Source organism: Lepisosteus platostomus, chromosome 4 (genome assembly GCF_059453375.1).
Source record: "Lepisosteus platostomus isolate fLepPlt1 chromosome 4, fLepPlt1.hap1, whole genome shotgun sequence".
NCBI classification, from domain to species: domain Eukaryota; kingdom Metazoa; phylum Chordata; class Actinopteri; order Semionotiformes; family Lepisosteidae; genus Lepisosteus; species Lepisosteus platostomus.
The window spans coordinates 18,450,159-18,474,184 of NC_142614.1; the positions used below are offsets into that span (position 1 = coordinate 18,450,159).

At 34.7% G+C, this 24,026-nt stretch overlaps 1 protein-coding gene across 4 annotated transcripts in view; it reads right to left on the reverse strand.

The window, feature by feature from the left end:
• The window catches only part of LOC148672876 (5-hydroxytryptamine receptor 4), a 97,110-nt gene that overhangs the window by 17,222 nt on the left and 55,862 nt on the right, over positions 1-24,026 (reverse strand). Inside the window, exon 7 of one of the 4 annotated variants that reach the window (XM_088628834.1) lies at positions 9,258-9,986. The exons of 2 other annotated variants lie outside the window; for them this stretch is intronic. In XM_088628834.1, the coding sequence (XP_088484960.1) occupies positions 9,980-9,986 (7 nt within the window). In that variant the 3' untranslated portion in view covers positions 9,258-9,979. Of the gene's footprint in view, positions 1-9,257; positions 9,987-13,205; positions 14,083-24,026 lie in introns of those variants that run through there. One more of the 4 variants, XM_088628833.1, reaches the window with a different exon arrangement.

Here is a 24,026-nt window from a genome sequence, read left to right on the forward strand (position 1 = left end):
ACACTCTTTTGTAAAGAATGGAAGGAAATTGCTTTTTGTCTAATCCTACTCAAAAATTGAGTATTTAAGCTTCTGACAGAAAGCCATATGATCTTGAAAAATTAAACCGTCTGGGGCCATACTAGACAAATGTATTAATCTCAGACTGTTGTTTTAACTTGCTCCTGTTCTGGGGCAAAATTATTTTTATTTTCTATTTGTATATCTTTTATAATTTTATTCCCTAATGTACACAAAGACAATGACATTGAAACTGTAGATCTGTCAGTAGGATCAGCTGTACTCCAGGCCACAAGAAAGATGTTGCCAACAGCAATCATTAAATTTGTGAAAACTGAGCAACATGTACACAGACTCCTGCAATGACCCCCCTCCTTTGAGGTGAAGTCCTACAGTAAGTGAGTTTGCTGTCTAGCTAACAGCGAGGCTGTGAATTCCTCAGGTAACTCTGACCTCATCTGGGCCTACTGCTCAACAAAGATCAACTATTATTGTGCCTTCTGTCAAGCACTGCTCACTGGTGAGATAATGAAATATAACAATGCTACAGAATCAAATGGAAAAAGACAACAGAGAACCTGAACTATAATTGAAACAAGTGGAATCCATGCATTTGACATTTGCATTATTTGTGTCATCTAAGCAGGCACTTTAACACATCTTTCATTGCTTAAGCAAATCCTTATCCTGGTTCATTAAGTGGTGACGTGGGTTTTAGGATTTTTTTTCCCATCTGCTTAGACACAGCAAAAACAGAGAAAGTGATGACAAACAGTTTTGACAAAGGTATAGTTTGCAAATGGCTAATAGTTGCTTTAAACACACTTTGAATCTGATCACACTTTGGAAATTTAGTATGGGCGAGGCCATATCAAACTTCTGGACGCAATGATGACCAGCACTTTGGAAGCAATGTACTGTATACAGTATATTAAATGGATATTGCTTCCATCAATAGAGACCGATAGGTGGCACTCTGGACCAGAGATTCCAAATACCCCAGCATCCTGACAGAGAGGCCATGCTACTGAGGGATGTACTTAAAGGTCCCTAGGCTCCTTGGAAAAATCTAAAACACAAGTTATACAAATTTTCTTTCTTGCCCGCCTCTCACTTTTCATGCCTCTTGTGTAAAAAATTCTAATATAATTTCTGCTTGAACTAGATAAATAAAAACATATATGAAAGACAGGTCTAGAAGTGTGTGCATAAAATTACAGATAAAATGATAAACAACTTGCATATAATGGTATATACATACAATATAACACAAATCTACTGTAACTTTCACAATCTAATCGGAGAAGAAGGAGACTATCCTGTACATTCATACATGTACACTCACAAATTATTTACTAACTGCTAAAGCCATGATCCACACTCCTGGTCCTAGTCCTGAGTTCCCTCAAATTTGTACTCTGATTAGGTGCTAGACTTAGTCTAATTTAGGCTGTTTCCATGTTTTTAGTCATTGAGCAGTTTGAGACTCTTCATGACCAAGGATGAGGTCACTGTGCCAAAGAAATATCTTGTTGGAGACAGCAGGAAGCTTATTTAAGGACCTTTAAAAGTGATTGTCTCTGTATGAGCCTCATTGCAATCAGCTGCTTCCAGCCTACCACACATCATTTTAATAACTCGGCACAGAGAGCAATATCTACTTTAGTATAGAAGGTTTTAAATGTATTTTCCTGGCCGCATTGTAAAAAACAGAAAGGCAAGACGAATTTCTTCAGTGTGTCAGTACAGAAGAGAAACATAAAGTAAAACTTCAGACCTACAAGTGCATTTCAGCACATTTGGAAAAAAAAACCCCAATAAAAATCTGAAAATAGATTAGAGGGAATTTAGATTGCATAGTACAATCTGAATTCAAGGAACATAGTTCTTTAAAAAAAAAGAAATGCGTGTTTTCCTTGCATTTTAGATTTTGAAATGACTTTTTAAAAAATTCTGTTCTTTTCCCTTATGTCATTTTATATACCTTACAGTTGTCCTGTTCAGTTGTTTATGTGGTATTACATAAAAGTAGAAAAACTAAAATAGTGTATAAAAGAAAAACAAGCCAAAAAAACTGAATAGCACATAGACACAAAATTAGAGGGCCTATAATTTACCTCAATAATAGCCTCCTGAGATTTCCATTCCTATAGGGGTGCCACCTTTTCTAAATGCTGAACTTGGATGACATTGCCCACATAATAGCTTGCATTAAAACAATTATCTGTTCCACTCTTTTTCTCTTTGTACCATGCATGTTGCATATTCTACAGCAAATGAAAGAAGTCAGTGCTTTCAATCTCTAGGTTATGTGAACATTAACTGGTAAGGTAGTCACTATATTACAATGCCTAAGCAGGAGATGTGTTTTTTCACATTTTCTTCCATTCTCTTTTCCTTGTGAATTACTCATCTTTGCTATCTTAAAATGTCACTTGAGAAAACTAAGCCTTTTGTGTAGTTTTGTAGAAACATTTACTTGCTTAGAAACAATACAGCAACCAATTATCATCAAAATCTGATGATCAAAATCTGTATTTTTAATCAACAAAAGCATATATCTTGCCAGTGTATGTACAGCACCACTGAACAGGAGTTAAGAAATGTAGAACCAAAGGTCGTCAGTGCCATTGGAAGACACTGGCTTCTCTGTCAGAATGGCACCATGCACAGAGATGTGTTTTCAAGTAGACCGCTGTGATTCAAATACCCATACATTCAAATACCCTTCTCCACAGAAGAAGACATAGAAGACTATGAACTTTCATGACAGTGAGAAAGATATTCATGAGGATGAGTGTATAGCCTTGTCCAGTGAACATGAGCAGGTGAAGAGATTCAAAGATGGCCTGAGATGGCCTGGCCTGGTTGATGACTCCAAGGTGTTCAAGGACAGGGGCAGAAAACTGCAAAAACTTGATCAGGAAAATGTCTTAAGGTATAACCCTATAGAGGAAATCTCTCCTTACAAAACAGCATGAATGATCAAATTTGCATTTTAGCTCAGCATGTCAGTATCATACAAAAATCTTTACTGACCAACTGATGAAGCAAAATAAAGTCCTAAGTTACTTTAAAACTGATTTTATTTTCCACTATATTTAAATTTATTTTTTAACAATTTTATCAGCATTATTTATACAGTATCCTCTAAAAGTTGAAATCATCAGTTATTAAGTCTGCTTGGATTAACAACTGTGACCCCTAGACTAGCATGTAGAGAATGAGGAGCATGTCCCTTTCCTGTGAAACATGCACTGTTAGAGCCATCTGCTATTTTAAGCAATGTGAATCCCACAGTGCCCACAAGCAGTAAATGTGCAGTACTGTACAGCAGAGCTGCATGTAATTCTATCAAAAAAACCTAAACATACTGCTTTATTTGAGCAACTGTACATCCCTTCTTAGTCATAGTATAGTAGTGCAGGTCCAAGTACTAAAACTTACTTTATTTTACCCCACAAGCTCCTATCTCTCTATGAAACATTTCATAACACAGAGTTCAGCCTTTATTGGATAGACTCTGCTTTGTAACCACTTGAGAGGTTTTGTGGGCTTTAATAAGGAAATGGAAAATGTCTCTGCTCTATGCCATTTTCCCCCTGTTTTGATCACTGTTTCTAAAACACTGTTTGGTTTAGCAATCGAATGGCAAGACTCTCTATGGAGCCACAAGTCCACAGGACACGTATACTGGGGAAGAATAACTTATAGCACTGACCTTTCAGTGTTCAGTGAATGCAAGAATAATCAATTCAAGACAAGTCAGAATATTGAACTGAGTTTTTAACATAAGATCTATGCAACTATTTTTATTAACCTATCAATATTTAAAAAGCTTTCAGAACTTTCCTGGATAGAGAATCATAATTGCTAATGTAGTTTTTTTCATCCCAATATGTGAAAAAATAATCACTGCACAAGTTTTCACTGTTGCATATGATTCTAATATATCCTTCAATATTCTCTAGCCTTTTTTATGTTTATGATTAGTTTACTGGCAAATTGTACTTTCTTTGTGAACTTTCTTTTTTCACAAAACAGTAAAATCATCTAAGGGAGCCATGTTGTTCTTTTTCTATTTTCACATTTTATAAGCTATGTTTATCTCATATGCACATTCACCTAATCCAAATACATCTGACTGTATTTATAAAACAAATGCCAACAAGATAGCTGATATTTTGTAAAACTAAAAACATCATGTTGATAAATGCTATTTCTCACCAAACAATAATTATCTTCAAGTATAAAAGTTTGAATTTGACATTTGACATAAGGCATTTTGGTTGTAAACTACCAATGATCCTTTATATGAATGCATTTTCTTTGCCATTTTAATAGGTTGCACGTTAAAGTAAATTAAGATACTTAAGCTAAAATTGTTGATAATACTTTGGAAAGTAAGAATCCAACATACTGGCATGCAAAGTGTGCATGAGTAGTGTTATAATATTAGTTATTCAATGACCACTAAGAAGTGATATAGATGAGCCACAGGAGTTTATAAATACATAACAAGTTCTCTACTGATTATAAGATTGTAAATGGCACTGTGGTGATGAAATAGAATAATGTCCTTTACTTAAAGGTATGTTTTGAATATTGATGCTTGAAGCCTTGAGGCCACCTTCCTGTTTTTCCATACTCTTTGTTCAGCTAGGAGATTAAAAGTATCTCAGTAGTGTGTGTGAGCACGTGGAATTATTATGTAAACTAGATTATTCTTTGGGGATCATCTCTGCTTTTCTGTTGCAATATATTTCAGAAATCTACAAACATTACCACATTGTTTAATTTTAAAATTCTCAATGATATTTACAAGGGGAGTATATTTCAAATGTAAATTTGATAATAAATCATGAATATCAAAAACAATTGGAAAGCATCCTGTTTATACAGTATATATACATACTGTATGTTATAAATAAAGTAAATATTAAAATGTATTGTACAATAAATTAAAAAAATATTTTAATCATATTGCACATATCTAAATGTATAATGAATACACTTTTAACAATTTGTCCTAAAGAACTGCAATAGAAAATAGATTTTTTTTCTAATTGAAAATGAATGCTTCATGACTTAGTTTTAGAATCATAAACATAAAGTGAAACAGAACATAGTCAAGTGAAAAATAAAGTAATGATGGGTGCTAGGCACAAATTAGTTTTCACTAAATATTGTTGGAAATCACAGACCAGGGTCATATCAATTCTTATTTAAATCACTATTACCTTTTAATTAAATTACAATTATGAAAAAAGAGACCTATAGGACATCTGTATATGAACAGAATTTCTTTCAAAGTTTCTTTTCAAATGGCAAAATTTGTTTCTAATTTACAAAAAGCATTTTTAAAAGTTTAGCAGCAAATATAGCGTGAGACGCTATGTAAACCAAAGACAAATTAAAACAAAAACTGATGTTGGAATTTTACCTAACCTTTATTTTGGAACAAAATATGGAGATCTTAAATTTTCTTTTTTTTTCTTGTAAATGCTCATTTAGTTACTAAAGTCAGAAACACGAGAATGTTAATTTGAAGCAGAACTAATCTAAAATTCCTGAAGTAATTGCAGGAAAATGGAGTTCTGTGGCAGGGTTTGCTAATAATTTTTTAACAATCTTTCATAAACTTTATTGGTCCATAGTCCATAGTTTATCTTTTTGATTATAATTTTTACAATTCTATAAAATCCAATAATTCATGTATATCTCCAATTTTGTAAATTCCTAATTCAAAGATGTCAATTCCTTTTCATACATGAGTATTTTTTTATATTTTATATTTTAGTTCAGTTAATATAGTTACATTTTTAATGGCAACTGTAAAGGTGAATATTCAAGTTCAACAAAACAAAAAAATTGCCAATGTAATTGCTTTGTTGATTGCCAAGAGCATATGGCAACGTTTGTGGTATTAAACTGCTGTTTAGTTAATTCGACTTATTCACTATAATACCTTTAATAATTTTCATTAATGTTAGTATACCCCTTAGTAATCCTCTATTAACTCTTAATAGATAGTGAATACATAATATATGGTATTCACTATTGATAAACAAGTTATAAGTATAGTTTTTAATGTCTACTCATTTTAAGTGTATGATCACTTTAACATCTTGTCGTGTATTTTAATGTATTAAAGACATTTCAAACAGGTTGTGTTTTGTGAATATTCACTTGTCTTGGTAGCATACTAATGTCTACTCTGCACGTATTAGTAGTTAGTGCAGTAAGAGTTAATATAATATGTATTTATAATCTATTAAGTGTTAATAAAATATAATCTGGCCTGCATTTTTTTTCTAATATGCATAAAGGCCAGGTGCCCTTATAAATTATTCTATTAGTATCAGTAGTTTATGCTGGATACTTTCATTTGTAATTTGAAAAAAAAGTTAAGTAGTTGCACTAGAAAAAAAGTAGTGCAGGTTCGTTTCTTGCACTTTAAGCAAAAAGGCCTAGAAACAGCTTTCTTTCAATCCAAAATGCGTGATAAGCAATGGAATTCATATATCCCTTGAGAGGTAATACATTAAAACTTTGTAGTTTCACTAGATCCCTAAGGCCAAAGGTAAACATGATTCAGAACAATAAGCCAGGGTTTTCATATTGGCAACATCAGCAAAGAGATTTTGTTACCCTTTTGTGACTTGTGGGGGTGTGCATATTAATCCCTTCAAACAGAATGCCCTGTCTGGAGTAAGATATACTAGGTTAGCTGGTTACTGCTCACATTTTAAAGCAGTTAAACAAAATAACCTCAAGAAATCATTAATAAAAATAATTTCTAGTGGCTTCATATAGTAAATTGCTGGAGATATGCATTGCAGTTTTTATTTCCTTTTTATCCCTTATTTTAAGGGTAATTTTAGTGGGGTTGTTTGTAAACACAATTGTCCTGTAGTCAGACTGTTAACAGTGAAACATTGACACACTATTTTCAGAATTAAAAAAAGGCTACCTTGATAGAACAGAAATCTAGTCATATCAAATACTTGACTCAAATGTTTATGTCTGATACATTTGTAATTGTAAATGGAATTAGCAATTCATTTATTTGCATACAGTACCAATCAAATTCTCATTTTTTTATTGTCTTTGATTGCCATTCAAAATCTTGAATTAGTACAGGTGAAACGTCCCCCCAAAAATGCTCTGTCTTTTCACTGTGTGAGCCCCCAGACAGTGGTCCTGTCAGAGGTTCTCAGCACTGCAAGCTGACAGGCATCTTTGCATGGCCATACTGTACACATACTGTGTGATTTGCTATTATTGTTTCTTCTTACGATGTTAACATAATAAGTGTAGTTAACATAATAAAAAAAATATTAATACAAGAAAAATTAAAGTACTAATGATTCAATTTGCATTTCAGGAAACACTGATTTTCTATAAACATTTTTTGTGAAGGTGATTTCACTAGCTTTGAAAAAGGGTTTTAGAACGTTCCAGTCATACTAATTGCTTAACTGACTTTGGAAATTCGTTTCTGAAGAAAAGAAAAAAAACATATCAGTTGCTGTCTGTCAGAAACTCCAGGACTGGAGAAAAGTCAGGACCCATGTTATCACTCTAATAAAATATTACAGAGGGAACTCTAGAATGAGACAGACATCTGAAAGCATTTTGTTTAATGCATTTTAGTGGTGGTTTTTAGTAGATACAGTTTACATTTCTTGAGGGTTTCCAAAAACATCAGATCATGGAGAATGAAATGAATGGAACTAAATGGGATGCGAAGACACTATAAATATCCTTTTCCTGGCAACTACAGACAGTAAGTGTAAGTGGAAAAATATAGGAGGTTAACAAAAGAATGATGTAAGGCTGAATTTAACTTGGTCTTTTACATGAACCTAGTAACTGTGTTTTTGTAACTTTGTAAATGGTTATTTAACGTGATCCCTGAAAGGATTTCAGTAATTGATTCCATAGGTCTTATTTTATTGAAGTCAGTTTATTGGATAAAAGGATTAATATTTACTTCTAAACATTCTTATTGCTTTTGAAAAAAAAATAATTTTCAAAGATATTTTTGTCCAGCATCCAAAAAAAAAAAAGAATACAGTACATTACTATACTGTATCCTGTGTTACTGAAGTTATAACTTCCATTTTCCACCGAAACACTTTCATTTCAATCCCAACAAGGAAACAGATATTCAGGACCAGACAGCTTTGAGAAAGACAGAAATTTCAAGTTTTCTGACGATAGGTTAAAAATACTTAAATATTTTATACACATTTTAACAAAGCAAAAAGATGGTAACATCTAAATTAATTAAACTAAAAGACACAAAGACATTCTATAATGAAATCTGTACTATGAAACGGCAAGAGATTGTGTTTTTAGTGTTAAATTTATATGCCTGCCAGTTCTAGATCTCTTGTTTAATCTAATTGCTTCTTCAAAAAGGTCATGACAGGCATGTCAGTTCCTCTGCCAATATGGCTACACCTTCAAAAATCTAACATTAATATGCAGTTCACTTCACCTTTGATAACCCTTTTTGCATGTGTTCCTCTCTCCAGGAATGGACACAGATTTGTCATATACTGTATGTCTTCATTGGAGTAATGAGGGAATGAAGAAAACGTGCTACCAACAAATCAAATATTGTATTTGTTTACAAATACAAATTTAGTTTTTGTTTAAATGAAGCTAACCTAGGCTTTTAACTTAGGCATAACTCTGTCCACTTGCTATTTAACTATATGATCTAAACTGTGCTGTTAGAAACTGCTCAGTGCCTTCCATTTGTTTGCATTAGTAGACATAATAACATCTAAAGCTGTGCCATTTATTACTTTGTTTACCAAAGCTGCTTGAACTGCAGATTATATAGGTTACATAAGGAGTAACTTTTTTCTGCTAAGCAGCAATACATCTTCTTGTATATTTCTGTGAATAAATTGTTGACACAAACACACCTTCCTGCTGTCCAACCACATTGCATCAATGGAGAGGTTGGGTGTGTTGCCTGTGATGTATTGTAGAATGAATGCACTTTCTCAACAAAGCAGTTCTATGATATGTCCGGCTGTCCTTCCCGTATTCGTTGCTGTTTCTTTGGTTCTGTGGTCTGTGACTATGAACCACAGTCCCCTGATATCTCATACTGTATATCATTGCAAAGGCAGGCAGCGTATGTTGTAAAATACTCCATAAAACTCAGTGGCAGTGGTTATTTCCAATTACAATAAATGGGGCTCTTAACTGAATTTCAATTATGACAACCAAGCCACTCTTTGCTCCAGCTGGTCCATTTATTTTAAATTATAATCATTATTAACATATTTTTTGAAAGCTACTGTACATTATATTTGATGCATCCCTCCTCCACCCCATCGCCACCTGTGCAGCCGACCCTTGGTTTCTCCTCACTGCATGGGAGTCTGAGCCTCCTTGTTCTATGACCCTCAGCCAAGAGTGTTAAGCCAAATCTCAGTATTCTTACAGTAAATACTTAATAAACATCCACATATTCATCTTATTCTTGGGTGGTATTATTCCCTATGAATGAACAATTACACTAATACAATAAAAGGTGGGGGAGAATAATAACCCTAAATTCATCCCCATACATACACAAAACAAGTGAAATGGAGTGCTTCAGGTGTCTCAAGCAGGTGCCTTGAGGTAGGGACTAAATTTATACTCATCAGATGTACCTGTACCATAAATACTAAATATTACAGATCGAATTAGCACTATATAGTTCAAAGCCACCAAAACAAATAAAAACAAGAAAAGACCAAGGTCAACACTAATGAAATGGGCAAAGTAACTATATTCATCTCTGTCAGAGAATCAAACAGATATTTGGTGAAAGGTCACTTCAAGGTACCTCAATTTGAGGACAAAAGTAAAGAAAGGAGATCTGGCAGATTCTGATTGGTAAGACTGGGTCCCTTCAATCATTTTCTTCCTTTGATGGACTTAGTAAAAGGCTTCTTCTTGTGGTAGGTCAAAAACTGTAAAACAAGATAATTACACTTGAGGGCAGGTGATAGGGAAGAGAGCTGATGTTCTTTGTTCATTTCGTGACCACGGGAAAGGGTGGTAATGAGAAACAAGTCATTTTGAAATTGAAAATCCTGCTGCAGAAGAACAATTAATCTTTTCTGAAGCATTCACTATAAGTTTATTATGGAATAGGTTTGCACATACTGTAGAAAGGCATTTTATACATCATAAATCTACTTCAATTCACAAGCTGAAACAGTGCTCCTTAGGGATTTAAAAATGTATTTGACATACACAAACTTTGAATTCTATTCTATTCTGTTACATGACTGCACAAAAATATTTGTAGTTCCAAAGAATTCTGTAAACATGTAAATACCCTTTTGCTTTGCTCTTTGTGGTTATTTGCTCATTTAAATGATATGTAACATAGATAGTTTTATGTATTTAATTTTGATAACAACTCATTTTATTTAACTACTTCATATTATTGCGCGCTATTTAATTAAAACATGTATGGCAAGACACTCAGTCTAATTACTTGGTAATAAAATGAAATATGCTTTTAATTTTAAAATATGTCTCTTCAGATTATATACACACCACACATACTATTAAAAGCTCTGAGCATCCTTGAGCTGCAATGTCCTCTTTAACTTTAAGTGACATTGACAATGTATAGTTTAGCCTTGTTTAAACGTAATGATTTTTCTGTCTGCAAATTCTGTGCTCTTCGTCTGTTTTAATGACCTTTTCACAGACAATGAAAATGTTACCAGTGAAAAAACAAAATCTTTACAGCGTATGCTACCACACCACAAATGGTACCATTTCGGAAGCTGTCACGTTCTACAGTATGTCTATTAAATAACAAAATGCTTTATCAGATGTTCCTAGCAACCTGACTTTGGCTGATTGTCTGTCCAAGCCCAGAGTTTTGTTTCTCAGTCATACTCACCCTCAAAGCATTCACCTTATCCTACTGTATATTAGCAACATGAATTTGCTCAGTCGTAGTGCCCGACCCCTTCATCACATCATACATAATCCCTCCTCTTTTTAATACTTATACTTATATACTGCAAATGCCTCAGGTTTTGTTTTGTAAACTATATATATACACTGTTATTAAAATGAACAAAAATGTTCTGAAGTGCTTCAGGAAGACTGAATGATTCTAAGGGAAAATTACCATTGTGCCTATAATAATCCTTATCATTCATCCTTATACAGTAAATACTCTATATAGTATACATCTGTAAGTATTCCAAGCTAAATATACTGTATATTTACAGTCTCTATAAAATAAATACAAAACATTTCCTTAAAGTTTAAAATATGTTCTTGTTTTCTGCAAAGCTATGCAGAGAATTATTGATATTTCTTTACACTGCTTAATTTAACAGATCACCTCCTTAACTGATAACAGTAAAACTGTTCCCAGTTTTAGAAACTGTAGATCTAATGATAACCTATAAAACATACTGAAGTGGGGATATCCACCACCAGGATACTCCTGCCTTACAGTATTATTTTCTGTAACATTTCGAAATGTGCAACGTTAATCTAAGATTATGAATCTCAAAATAATAATTGCATTGATGTGGAACTCTTTCCCTTTTACTCGCTGTTTCAAAAAGCTTGTGTAGACCAGGCTGCTTTGTGACAAATCTGGCAGATTCTCTGTAATGTAAATACACATGTGTAGACTACAGAAACTCAGGTACTGTATGTCTTGTGTAAAGCAATTTTATGTAAAGTATGGTGTGACTTACTCTCCTTGTAAAAAGCAGAATGCAAGTTACATCTGAAATAGGATTGCAAGGATTTATAGGTAGGAAAGAGTTTACTTCTTTATCCTTCAAATTGCATTTTTATTAAGTGTTTACATTTTTTTTTAAATAAAGCACCATGAATTATCCTCCCTGAATGAGGAGTCTGGAATTAAAATAGCAACTATGGACAATGCTAAAATACAAAACTAAAATATCAAAATTCAGAATGACATCCCATTATTCTTTTGTAGTCTTCCTTACAGTTAGATTTTGAGTGCTTTAGTCAAAGAAACAATGCCTATTATTGGTCAAAGTGTCTTGGCCTACCCCTCTCATAGAGTGTTTTACCCTCCTTGATTAAATTAGAAGGGGGTGGTTTATACTTTGTTAGAATATTTAAACTTCAAATGAAAGTGATTGTCTATATTCTGAAGGTGTGTGTGCTTGTCATTGGAAAACATTGCGTAAGTTCTTTTCAGACTCTGCAAAAATTAATGATAATGAGACAGGCTGTCAGGAAGCAGGAACTTGTCTTCTTTCAAACCCTATAGTTGATTCGAAATGTTATAATTGAGAAAAATGAGTAATATGCCTCATTATGAATTTAACAGGAATCTCAACCTATTCATCAGCGGCATCATTAAGCACAGAAAAGAAAAGGCAATCACCTTGTTTATCGAGATGAAAGCACAGATAGATGCAAAAAATAAGTAATTGTCTAAAAATGGGGTAAAGACCAAAGCGAAAACCAATCCTGGGCTATGATTAACAGAACCTTCTTGTGGTTTCTAGAGAAGTTCTGAAAGGAAAACATTTCAAAACTTTACCCCCACATTACTACTCATTCCTGGTATACACACATCCCCCATGGTGAAATGGTAACTAAATGGATCTAAAGCACAACTTTAGAGGATTGGAAATGAGGCTTGCTGTAAACCAAACACAATCAACCACAAGATTTAAACAATTAAAAATAAAGCCTTGACAAATTAACTCTCCCAAATTTCAGAATGAAGTGTGGGGTACTGTAGGTTTGGATTCAACACAGAAGCTTCTGAAAGTACCATGACACTGAAGGTCCTGTTAATTAATCTTTCAATTTTTTTAAGATGTTAACATCTTAACAAACCAAAACAGGATAATATATATGGAAATAGATAGGTCTGACAACAAGAATGAAGATACTAATAAGAAAAATACATTCATATACTGTAGCACACTTACTGTTATCCCTTCCAAAGCATTTCACGTATAGGAGGGGACATATTTTTTCTACCACTGAAGTGCAGCACCTACTAAGGTAAGGTGTGGCAGCTCTAATGCGCCAGCAGCTCCACCACAACACAGATCAGGTAAAGAAGTAAGAAAAAGCTTCACCAAATAAAAAGGAGGAATTTTTGAAAGCCCAAATGTACCAATACCAATTTGCTGTATTCACTTAACAGCCAGGAGTTTAAAATTTTACGACGTGGTATTCCTGCAAATAGAAAAATTCAGTTCTATACTGAATCCACACATTCTTCAACCCACAGCTCAGTTTCAATTGCAATTAATCTAGCTGCAACATTTAGAGTTAAATAGCAAGAATAAAAAATACATGTGCTGTATAGACACACAGCCTCACACACCCACACAGATAGCTTCCAGCAGGTTTAATCAGGTAATCCCTATGTTTTATTTTTTTAATTTAGGATTTTTAATCATAATTGTTATGCATAGAATTCAATGGAAACAATATTCAGAACACTGCCATCCCACACAATAGTGTGTATTTTGTTGAAATGCAACCCAACAGCATGTTGAGAAAAAACAGATTCAATCATTTGCCATATCCCTACATTCCAATATATTCTCTAACCTGCCTCAGCAATACACCTACTGTACATTAATCATACCTCCAACTCCTCTCCAATTGCTTTAGTAATTGTCTGACATTTACAGCTCATTCGTTCGGCGGGAAAGGGCTCTGTGGCAGACAAAAATAATTTTCTCAAAAATTACTCACACACCTTTACGTTTTTTCTTTTGAACACAAGGTGTCGATTGGGTTCAGCCCACCATCTGTTCCAAGAAGATATCTGTGTCCTTTGTCCTCCTGCCTCTCTGTATCACAGACCAGAGAGGTGCTTTTGCAGAACCATTGAAGGTCAACTTAATATACTGTCCTTGTTAAATATAATTCTGTTCTCTAACTCAAATCCATGACACACAAGTTGCAGGCATTTTCTGGGGGCTTTTCAGTGCATTTTAATCGACAACACACCAGTGAAGGGAGTCAGTCACATGAAACTAGACGGAAACAGGAATTGATGAGCCGCTGAACAGACCCCTGTAAGAAGAATTTAGAAGCAAATTATATTATTGAACATTTGTTTTGTATTTCCCTTTCAGAAAAGGGTCACATATTTCCAACATTGCAGAACTAGGATATGTAGTTTTTAAAATTTTGTACAACACTTACACAGCTAAACTTTATAATAAAAAATATATTTTTTATTATGGATTTTAATGTGCAAAGAATGTCAGTCAGAGAACTACTGCCATGGGGGCGTCATGCAAGCTTTTGTTAATTTTCACATAACTCAAGCTGCATGATCTCCACATGATGTAAGTGGGAGATCTGAGCAGCAGAAAGGCCACAACAGTAATTAATCCTGCAGGCTCTGTCTTTATTTTTTCCCCAACAGTTAACATTTCTAATAGTGTTCCCAACTAGCTAAATCCATGCACTTTTCCATTAACCCCAGCACTGCTTTCTTGAGTGTGATATACAGTAGCTGTGGTATTAATTCAGCATCTCCTAAATCATGGGTGTTCTTCTGGGCAATTTGAAATGAATGAGTTGTAAACACAATGAATTATTACCCAATAAATACATTGTAAACATTTCCAATTACATGCTTTGGGCAAATGGTGTGGAGAAAAAGGGGATTTTAAATTGCAGTCCTTCTGATCATAAGAAAATAACTCACTTTAGAATTATACATACAGTATATGAGTATGGATTAATTTAAGGAATGGACAAATATATTATACGTTCATAAAAATTTAATTGAATAAAAACCTGGCTTTCAAAACATTCAATGGACTCAATGAGTCCTCAATGACTAATTATTATTATCCTCTTAAACACTATTCTCATTGACAAATTTCTATAATAAACAAGTGCTCTACATTTAAAATGACTGTTCTCTGACCATAAAAAAGTGCCATAAAGATACTAGTTGGTCAGTTTGCAAATCAGATGCTCATCTTTTCTTCTAGAAATGTCTAAAAAAGTGCTCATGAGTCTATGCATGAAAGGTCTTAGTGTCCAGCACTCATAGTCAGATTTGATTAAATTCTGTTTGCTAAGTACGTTTGGACACATCTCCAAATGGCAGTTCAGGGGTTTGAAAGAGGGAGGACATGTAAAGCTCTTGGCCAACAGAGCATGAGAAATGACAAAACATCCAGCTTTTTCATTGCTGTAAGGAGAACTGTAATTTCTTTGATTGAGTAATTAGTTCCCTGCTTAATTTTTGTCATTAAAGATACATGTAATGAGCTCCAAATTTAATCTATCAACTAAGCCCTGACAAACCTAAGAAAACATTGACGAATTCTGCATTCTAAAAACTTCTACCAAATAAGAATACGAACCAACAATTTCTAAGACAATTAAGACATGAACCAAATGAGTACTTGGACTCCATCCTTATCACACATAGAGTAATTCAAAATATAGTTGGACTTCAAATATACTGGCTGGGCAAATTGTCCCTAAATTAGATGAAAAAATATTCACTCTAATTTTATAGCTGTGATTTACTTTTAAGAAATGGAAGCCATCTTCCTCAGGAAGGAAGGACAGGAAGAATAATCCTATCACACCAATTCAACTATCACTTGCTAAGGTGTCAAATGAATAACAGATACAGTATTGATTTTACTGGCCACTTTCATACTGTAGATCATACACAGTTTTCTGTACCTCTCAGAGATACCATAAAGCAGCAAGTTCTGTGCGGAAGACAGCTTATTATTTTTAGCTAGTAACTACTAATTCTGACCAGTGTAATATTCAGAATTCATTGTAGCATACTGCACTCAGTGTACTGTAGGAGGATAACAAAGAGAGATGTCTATGAAATGTCACCTTTCATGAAAAAATACCCTTACAAGAACAAGCTCCTCATGGCTTAACATCAGCAAAGCAACGTTGCTAATTGAAATGAGAAAAATTAGAAGAGAATCCAAGAAGACAAAAACAAGCTCTTGTGGCCATTTATTCCACATACAGTATACTGTAATACCCTAACTGGACAAGCATGCAATAAATAGTACAGAGCTGCTATTTGATTTCCTTTTAGGGGTGTTTACTGACCTTACTGTTGCTGCATAATGGTGCTATTTATAAACACTGTCAACTCACCCAGTAGGAGTAATACATTTGAGGTGTGATGCATTTAAATGTAAACATACTGTACAGTCTAAACCAGGATCCCCAAAAGGACAATGCAGATTGGCCTCACACTAGTGGTGTTAAATGAGTTTGATTAGACAAGGTATCTTCAGATTTCCATTTAACCGCAGACCCGTCGACTTTAAGGGCACCAACTACTGTATCTAATGCCAGCAGTCATATCGCCTTGCAACTCAAACTGACAACTTACAGTACTGAACGTGTGAGTCTGGTCAGTATCTGGATGGGAGATCTCCTGGGATAAACTACGTGGTCTTAGTGGGGCCGGTAGTGGGGCCTGCAGTCTGTGTGGGTCCTAATGTCCCAGTATAGTGATGGGTACACTATGCTCTAAAAAGGCACCATCCTTCGCAAGAGACGTAAAACTGAGGTCCTGACTCTCTGTGGTCATTAAAAATCCAAGGGCGTTTCTCAAAAAGAGTAGGGGTGTTACCCCAGCGTCCTGGCCTTTTAATAACAATCCCCAGCTATGAACTGGCTTCATTCTCTGTTTGCCTCCCCACTGATAGCTGATGTCTGGTGAGTGTTACTGGCACACTACGGCTACCGTTACATCATCCATTGGTGGTGGAGGGGAGTCCCCATTACCTGTAAAGTGCTTTGAGTGGAGTGCCCAGAAAAGGGCTATAAAACCTTTGTTTTCCATGCAAGTGTAGAGACTACAGAGGTGAGCAACATTGATAGACAACTGGTATCTACAAATGATTAATTTATGTATCAGACTTTTTAATCCAAAGATAACTTGAATTAATAGAGTCAGGCACGTAATTGAAACAATCTGAGTTCTATTTTCCTTCAGGTTATGAGTACAGAGCCCTGACTACTTCTCCACACTGGTGAGGAAGTAAGAAAAAATAAAAAACTGATCTAATTCGATGTGTAAAATGACAGAATATAAATTAGAAATAAAAGTTTTCTTTTGGCTATGGATGATTTTGGATTAAATTGTTTTCATCTGTTTATGGCCTGTACACCTGATTTGACATGCATGTGATCTGTGATCCGATACATTTTTTATTTGAGTTCTTATGTACTGTAGCTTAAGCAAGCACTCTAAAATACATTCAGCAGCACTCATAGTGAACTTTTCTAATCTGTTTTGAATCACACATTTTATTTAAGATTATCTATATTTAACCATACCTTATTTAAATTTTGATGTCTTTACACATTAGTGAGGCTCTGGTGAGCTTTGGAAAATCAGTCCCTTAGAGTATAAAAGGCACTTAAACATATGCTTCCTAAGCTGCATCATAGAAATTATGACAGTGTTGGATTTAGGAGATCCTTCTCTCTGAAGTCTGGGTTTGAGAGGAATACTATACAACATGTCATCTAGCACGGAGAAAAACACTGATAGAATGACAAGTTAATGGAGGATATAGAAGACAGCTGAATTATTCAGCGACAAAAAGTGCTAGGCTGTGCAAACATGAGACAAGTATACCTAATCAGATATGATGTAACTGCCTTTTGAAAGACTAACCTTGTGTCATCAGAAAACAACATTTTTAATGCAAAGAAATCAACCTTTTCATTTAAACCTTAGCGTGGAATAAAGCACAGTGGATGTCATGGGAAAGTGCTTTTCAAGACACTTTGAGCAATCATGTTTGCAGTTCTGTAACTTACAGTACCATATTAAGCATAAAATGAAACGGAACTGTAGGTGAACAATTATAACTCTACCTACTTCACAAATATTCACAAAATATTTCTGTATCAGTGTGTATCAGTATCAATATGTACAGTATATCAGGTGTACTGATAATTTATTCAGTAAATTCATTATGTTGATTAACTTTTGTCGTTAACAGGGGTGATTAACAGGAGGTCAACTGTGAAAGTAAATTGCTAATAACTTGTGAGGTCACCTTTGGGAGAATACAAGCTGTGTATTCTGTAGGTTCTCCTATATCTCTTTGCAACGTGGTGTAGATGCTTTCTTGTGGGATTTCGCTCCATTCTTCTTGCAAAGTCTGGACAAGTCTGTGTCTGTATGCTGGTCTCTGAGTCTTAGATGCTGCATGATATCACAGCTCATCCTGCAAATGGTCAATGGGTTCACAGCTGGCAAGTAGGTCATAACTATAGTGCCCTCCAAACATATAGTGGCAACAAAGTCTAAACTGGGATTTTTACTATGAACAATAATCATTTCTCATAAAACATAAGGACCCCTCTTCCACTCAATCTCCACTTTGCAGCTAGCTCTTGGTTTATTCTTTATTATTTTCTCAAAAGGAGTAGGGGTGTAAACCCTGCATCCTGGCCAAATTTCCCATTGGCCCTTAACAATCATGGCCTCCTAATATTCCCCTTCTATGAACTGGCTTCATTACTCTGCTCTCCTCCCCACTGATAGCTGATGTGTGGTGAACGTTCTGGCGCACTATGGCTGCCGTCGCATCATCCAGGTGGATACTGTACATTGGTGGTGGTGGAGGGGAGTCCCCATTACCTGTAAAGCGCTTTGAGTGGAGTGTCCAGAAAAGCGCTATATAAGTGTAAGCAATTATTATTATTAATTATAATTATTTCTATCTATGAATGGCATTCAGGCCTTGCCTTGTGGCGAGGAGCCTACCCACTACCCAAGCAGATTAAGCCAAACCAATATTCCAAACATTCGCAAAGCATTCAATTCTTGGATGTTGTTGTCCCTAGTGAGAGTCAATTTAATTCTGCTTTCTTGTGTGATTTAAACAAAGGATATTGTTGAATTGCTTTATTTTGAAGGAACAAAAGTCAAACAATTGTCTGATCTTTTGTTGGTCACGTGTTTGATGTTGGGTAAATACAGTATGGCCTCGATGAAGCGATGTGAACATTCCCCTCACTTCAGCGTCTGCAGCATGTAGTCACATTTCAAAATGAAAAGCAAGGACTTTTCTGTTGAAGGGAATCTTTGAGGCTTAAAAGAAGAAAAACCCAATTAAACCATAGCACAGAAAGTGAGCGGACCAAAATCAACAATTTGGAATATGTACTGAAGAAGACAGAAACCACAAGCATAATTAACAATCTGCCAAGAAAAACATTTGTAATTGATGACAAAATTACTAGAGCTGTCAAGGAAAACCTTAAAACAACCATCAGTGAAATCACCTACTGTACATCCTCCAGAGCACAGTGGAGAAGGTATCAAAATCCATATTTTGCAGAGAATTGAGATATCAGATTCAAAAGCCATCACTGGAAGACTTCTCATCAGCACTAGGAACCGAAAAGTTAAAACAGAATTTGCTTGGAGATACGAAGATGCTAAAAACTACAGTATACTGGCTCAAAGTTTTATGGATAGAGGAAATGCAAATGCAAAGAACACCTCATCTGCAAAGCATGGTGGAGACAATGCCATGGACAGATCTGGGCATACAATAAGGACAAGTGAGTCCCTAAAAGTGACTCACTTGTCCTTATTAGTGATACAGAATTAATTCTGTAGTTTAAAGAATCATTTTCTTTGTATGCGGAAGAAAATGCTCTCATACTTATTATATGGTGCTTTGCCAGGCAGTTTGACAATGACCCAAAATATACAACTAATGCAACTAAGGAGCTCATCAGGAGATAAAAAAAGTCTTATACTGGTCAAGTCTATCCCCAGATTCAAATACAATGGAGAATGCAAATACAGGAACATGCTAATGAAAAAAACTGAAGTCACAATACCCCAATGATAGGCAAGAACTCAAAGTGGCTTCAAAAAAGCAACTGAAATGCTTAATTAAGTTTAATGCTAAATATAAACCCTAATATTGCATCAAGGCATATTTTATTTCACCTTTGTAGCAGTTTCATCATCTAATATTTAATGACAGGTAAAGGGGACAGAAATGAATTCAACCTTAGTTTTATATTAATGACTTGGCTTTAATGAATGGCTTTTTTAGTTCTCTGACTGTTGATTTTTCTTATTGAAGGTCACATTTACATTGTTAAGCACATTAGCAGGAGAAAATGATTATAAATGTATGAATAGTTTCTATTGTTTCTCAAGACAGTTATTTTTCTCTGAACTCCTTGTTTCTCACCCAGCAACCTCACCCCCTCCACCCCCCCTCTTAAAAGCAATATTACATTTAAAGCATTATACCACACTGTTACCTGGCAACCCATTGAAAAGAATGGAATCTGTATGTTACAAATCTTTTCAGTTTGACTTTAGATCTACTTGCCACGATATCTTTTTCAAAGATAAGGCTTTTTCTTGTTAGCTGCTCATGTGGAGGTCAATAAAAACAGATGAAAATTCACAGATGACTGCCTATGGCTAGCTACATGTATTTTCTACCTCATTACCTGTTTTAGCTGTAAAACCCATGGGTTACAGTATACTCCCACTCAGTTACACACATCAGCCTGACAACTGCAAGCTACTTATGTTATCAAAAATACATTTATTTTTCAATTTCAACTAATGTCCCACACATCCCACACAGCATTAGGCATCTGAAAAAAAGGAACTGGCTGTGGTCACCCTTGGCAAGGCACAACACTATATCTTTGTATTTTATATATAATTGCAACATACAGTTAACTGTCACAAAGCCCCCATATTTTAGCAGTGCCAGGACACCAGACTGCAATCACTGTGTAAACTCAAAGTCAAAAACATTGTGTTACAAATGTTTATTACGCCAAAGTTTCAATATTTCAAAAATGAATTTTATTCAGTACCATAATAATAAAACCATAAAGTTAGTGTTTAGGGGTAGGGTTGATAATGACTTTTTCTACATTATTTAACATTTCAGACTGTAGCTTTTTGACTGTTGAACATACAGGATATACCATATAAGGGAATTTCTTGGTGCCTTGTTTCTCTCTTTTCCTATGAATTTATTAAGTGCAAACAAAATGAATTGTTAATCTCTCTATATATATATGTTTGTCCATGTTACTTCGGAACTTAAAGGACTTGTAAGCATACTGGAGATTGGTAAAGATATTGTATTGAATTAACCAATTGAAAATACATTGTGTCAACACTCTACAGATGTATGAACACCTGAGCTACTATTTCACTATCACCTCATCCTACTTACTGTGGTTGCTTCTATATAAGTGACAAATACAACAGCATTTATTACAAAGTGAGGAAAATAAGACTAAACAACACACTTGCATTTTACTGTATACTGTACAGAGCCCAGGCCTTGCAAGAAATTCATGAATCTGTGTCAGAACTGTGAAATCTTCAACTGGGTGTATCTGTTACAGCCTGTTTCAGCCAATTTGAATACAACTTAAAACCAGTTTTCATCTTTTTAAGACAACATTTTAATCCTGACAACATGCAAAAGATGGGGCTGTCAAAAAAAAGTAAAAAATATAATTATATATTTCTGCATTGCTGCATTTGCTTAAGAGAGAATACCCTGAACATTTTAAAATGATTTGAGTCATGCATTTAACAAAATGTACACGCTGTTACCCAGAAATATATCACTTTGTGTGCTGGCTGTAACGACTAGTGGATTCATCCCTATTGGAACCTGGTCTCTTGGCATATTCTTACACATATGTTCCATCACACACAACTAATGCAAATTTGTTTTTTGATTTTCAAGGTATTAATCATGCACAATTTTAATGAGATTACAGGGTTGATAATACCATCTCAATTCAGCAGCCATGACTGTGTCAGGAGTACCTTAGAAAAGCCATAAATACTGCTTGGTCTACTGTGTCTAACAGGAGCCCATGTATAGTGTTAAATACTGCAAAGTTATTTAGGAGATTCCCTGAGTTAAGCTTTGACAATGCGAGTGTGCTTACCATTTTTTCCAGATCTGGTTGTGTTCTGCTTCAAATAGCTTGGCCTTATAAAAGATCAATACTTGTACAAACATGCCTGCTTGAACGTTTTCCAAATACAACAAATGCCTGAATCAACTTCAACAGAAATAAGCACACATTTTATTTGACATAGCCTAGGTATAAACAAGGGTATATCGGCTGTTCTGTGGGAGTGCGTGCATGGGTGTGAATGTGTGTGAGAGCATTTACAATGTTAACTGTGAGAAAAGGCTTTTCATCCACAGTGGGACAGAGTTAAATATTTAGTTTATTAGAAATGTTTTAAACATTGTCTAAATTTTAATAATAATGGAGAGTGGGCCTGGTCCTTACAACATGTTCCAGCAGTTTGATAAGCAAATTCTTCTACCAAGTAACTCTGGTAACTCTATCTCATGCAGTAGAAGATCTGTATCTTTACAACACATTTTGCCATAAAAGACATGACATCTCTTATAAGTAAAACCCTAATTGCATAGCTGTTTTTTAATTCCTGCTTTTAGAGGGCTGTAGGCTATTGTACAAGTCATACTAAAGAAGGACAAAATTAAATACATGTGCACATCATTAACATGTTTTTAGATCTACATGTTCATTAATGTAAATCAACTTAAAATTAGGTCACGACCTTGAAATGTTCTCTACCTTAGGCTGACTAGAGTCTACTAGAGCTTGCAATGCAATGGGTGACTCAACATCATTACTAATACTACAAAAATTACTAACAAAATAGGGGATTCCACCTGGCTCATCTCACTTGTTTTACTCCAGTGATCCGAGTATGCCAGGCAGCCATTTTTTAACTCAAGTAATCTTGAGTGTCTAGCTAATGTTAATACAGCCATGTATTGACCATGTGTTTTCTCAGCCTCCACGAACTTCAGGAAATAAAATATTTTGACTCAATTTCTCACCAGAGGTTCTGTGCAAGTGTAATACTGTACATATTTGTCTTTTGCATGACTGTCTGCATCAGGACTAAATTAGCGAAAATGGTACTTATCTGTTACCATTTACCCAAGGAGATGTGTATAGTTTGCCCCCAATTTCCTGCCATGCTTATACAAACGCCTTCAGTTTGATTTTAGAGAAAATGCTTTGTTTATCTGTTGCAGGCTGACATAATACATGTCAAGGCTGCTCATGTTTAAAAATAAAAAAAACAGGGCATCTTACCACTGATACATGAAACTGGTCACACCCTTCCTTTGTATATAGATCACAACAGATTATTTACATGACTCTGGATAGCAGAACGATGCATGGAAAATCTCCTCTATGCTTTGAATCCCATAACATTTTTCTAAGAAAAAACAATTATAGTTTCCATGGGATCGTTTCTAATTCTAAAAACATCAGTTTTGTCAAATCCAGTTTTTTTTCTTAATGCGGAAGTTAAAGCAGTCTTCACCTCATTTGTAGACAAAACATTGCAAACTTATTCACCACCTTATTCCAATAACATCCAATTTTGCCGAGTTAAAAATATGCAAATTTGGATAAAGTGAACACTTTTAATCAAAACTTGAAAGCTCGCACTGAACAATGGTGAAAGAAGTTACAAGCCAGTAAAAGCTTCAGAAAATTAACACCAAATTATGTTGATTGCATATTCATCTCCTTCAATTACGGTATTTTGATTAGTTGAATAACTTTTGTTACACCTGTAACAAACCTGAATACATCTGTGTGGGTGAAGTCACAATTTATATTAAAATTAAACAATACAGTTTGCTATTCTAGGCATGCAGGTATAAAGATATAGATAAAAAAAAGATAAACCACTATTTCACTGCAGGATGTGTTATTATGATCCAAATCGCATGAAAAGTTAATGCTTCTAAAAAATTCATTGTTTTATTGAATCTTTCTCTAGAGAACCTGTTCAGATTTTGTTTGTCTATTGCTAATCTACCTTTCTTGCTTTATCATGTCATTCTTTTGGGTCTCCCTCTTTCAATAAAATGATATGTATTTTTGTCATTGTCAGTATAGGTAAAAAA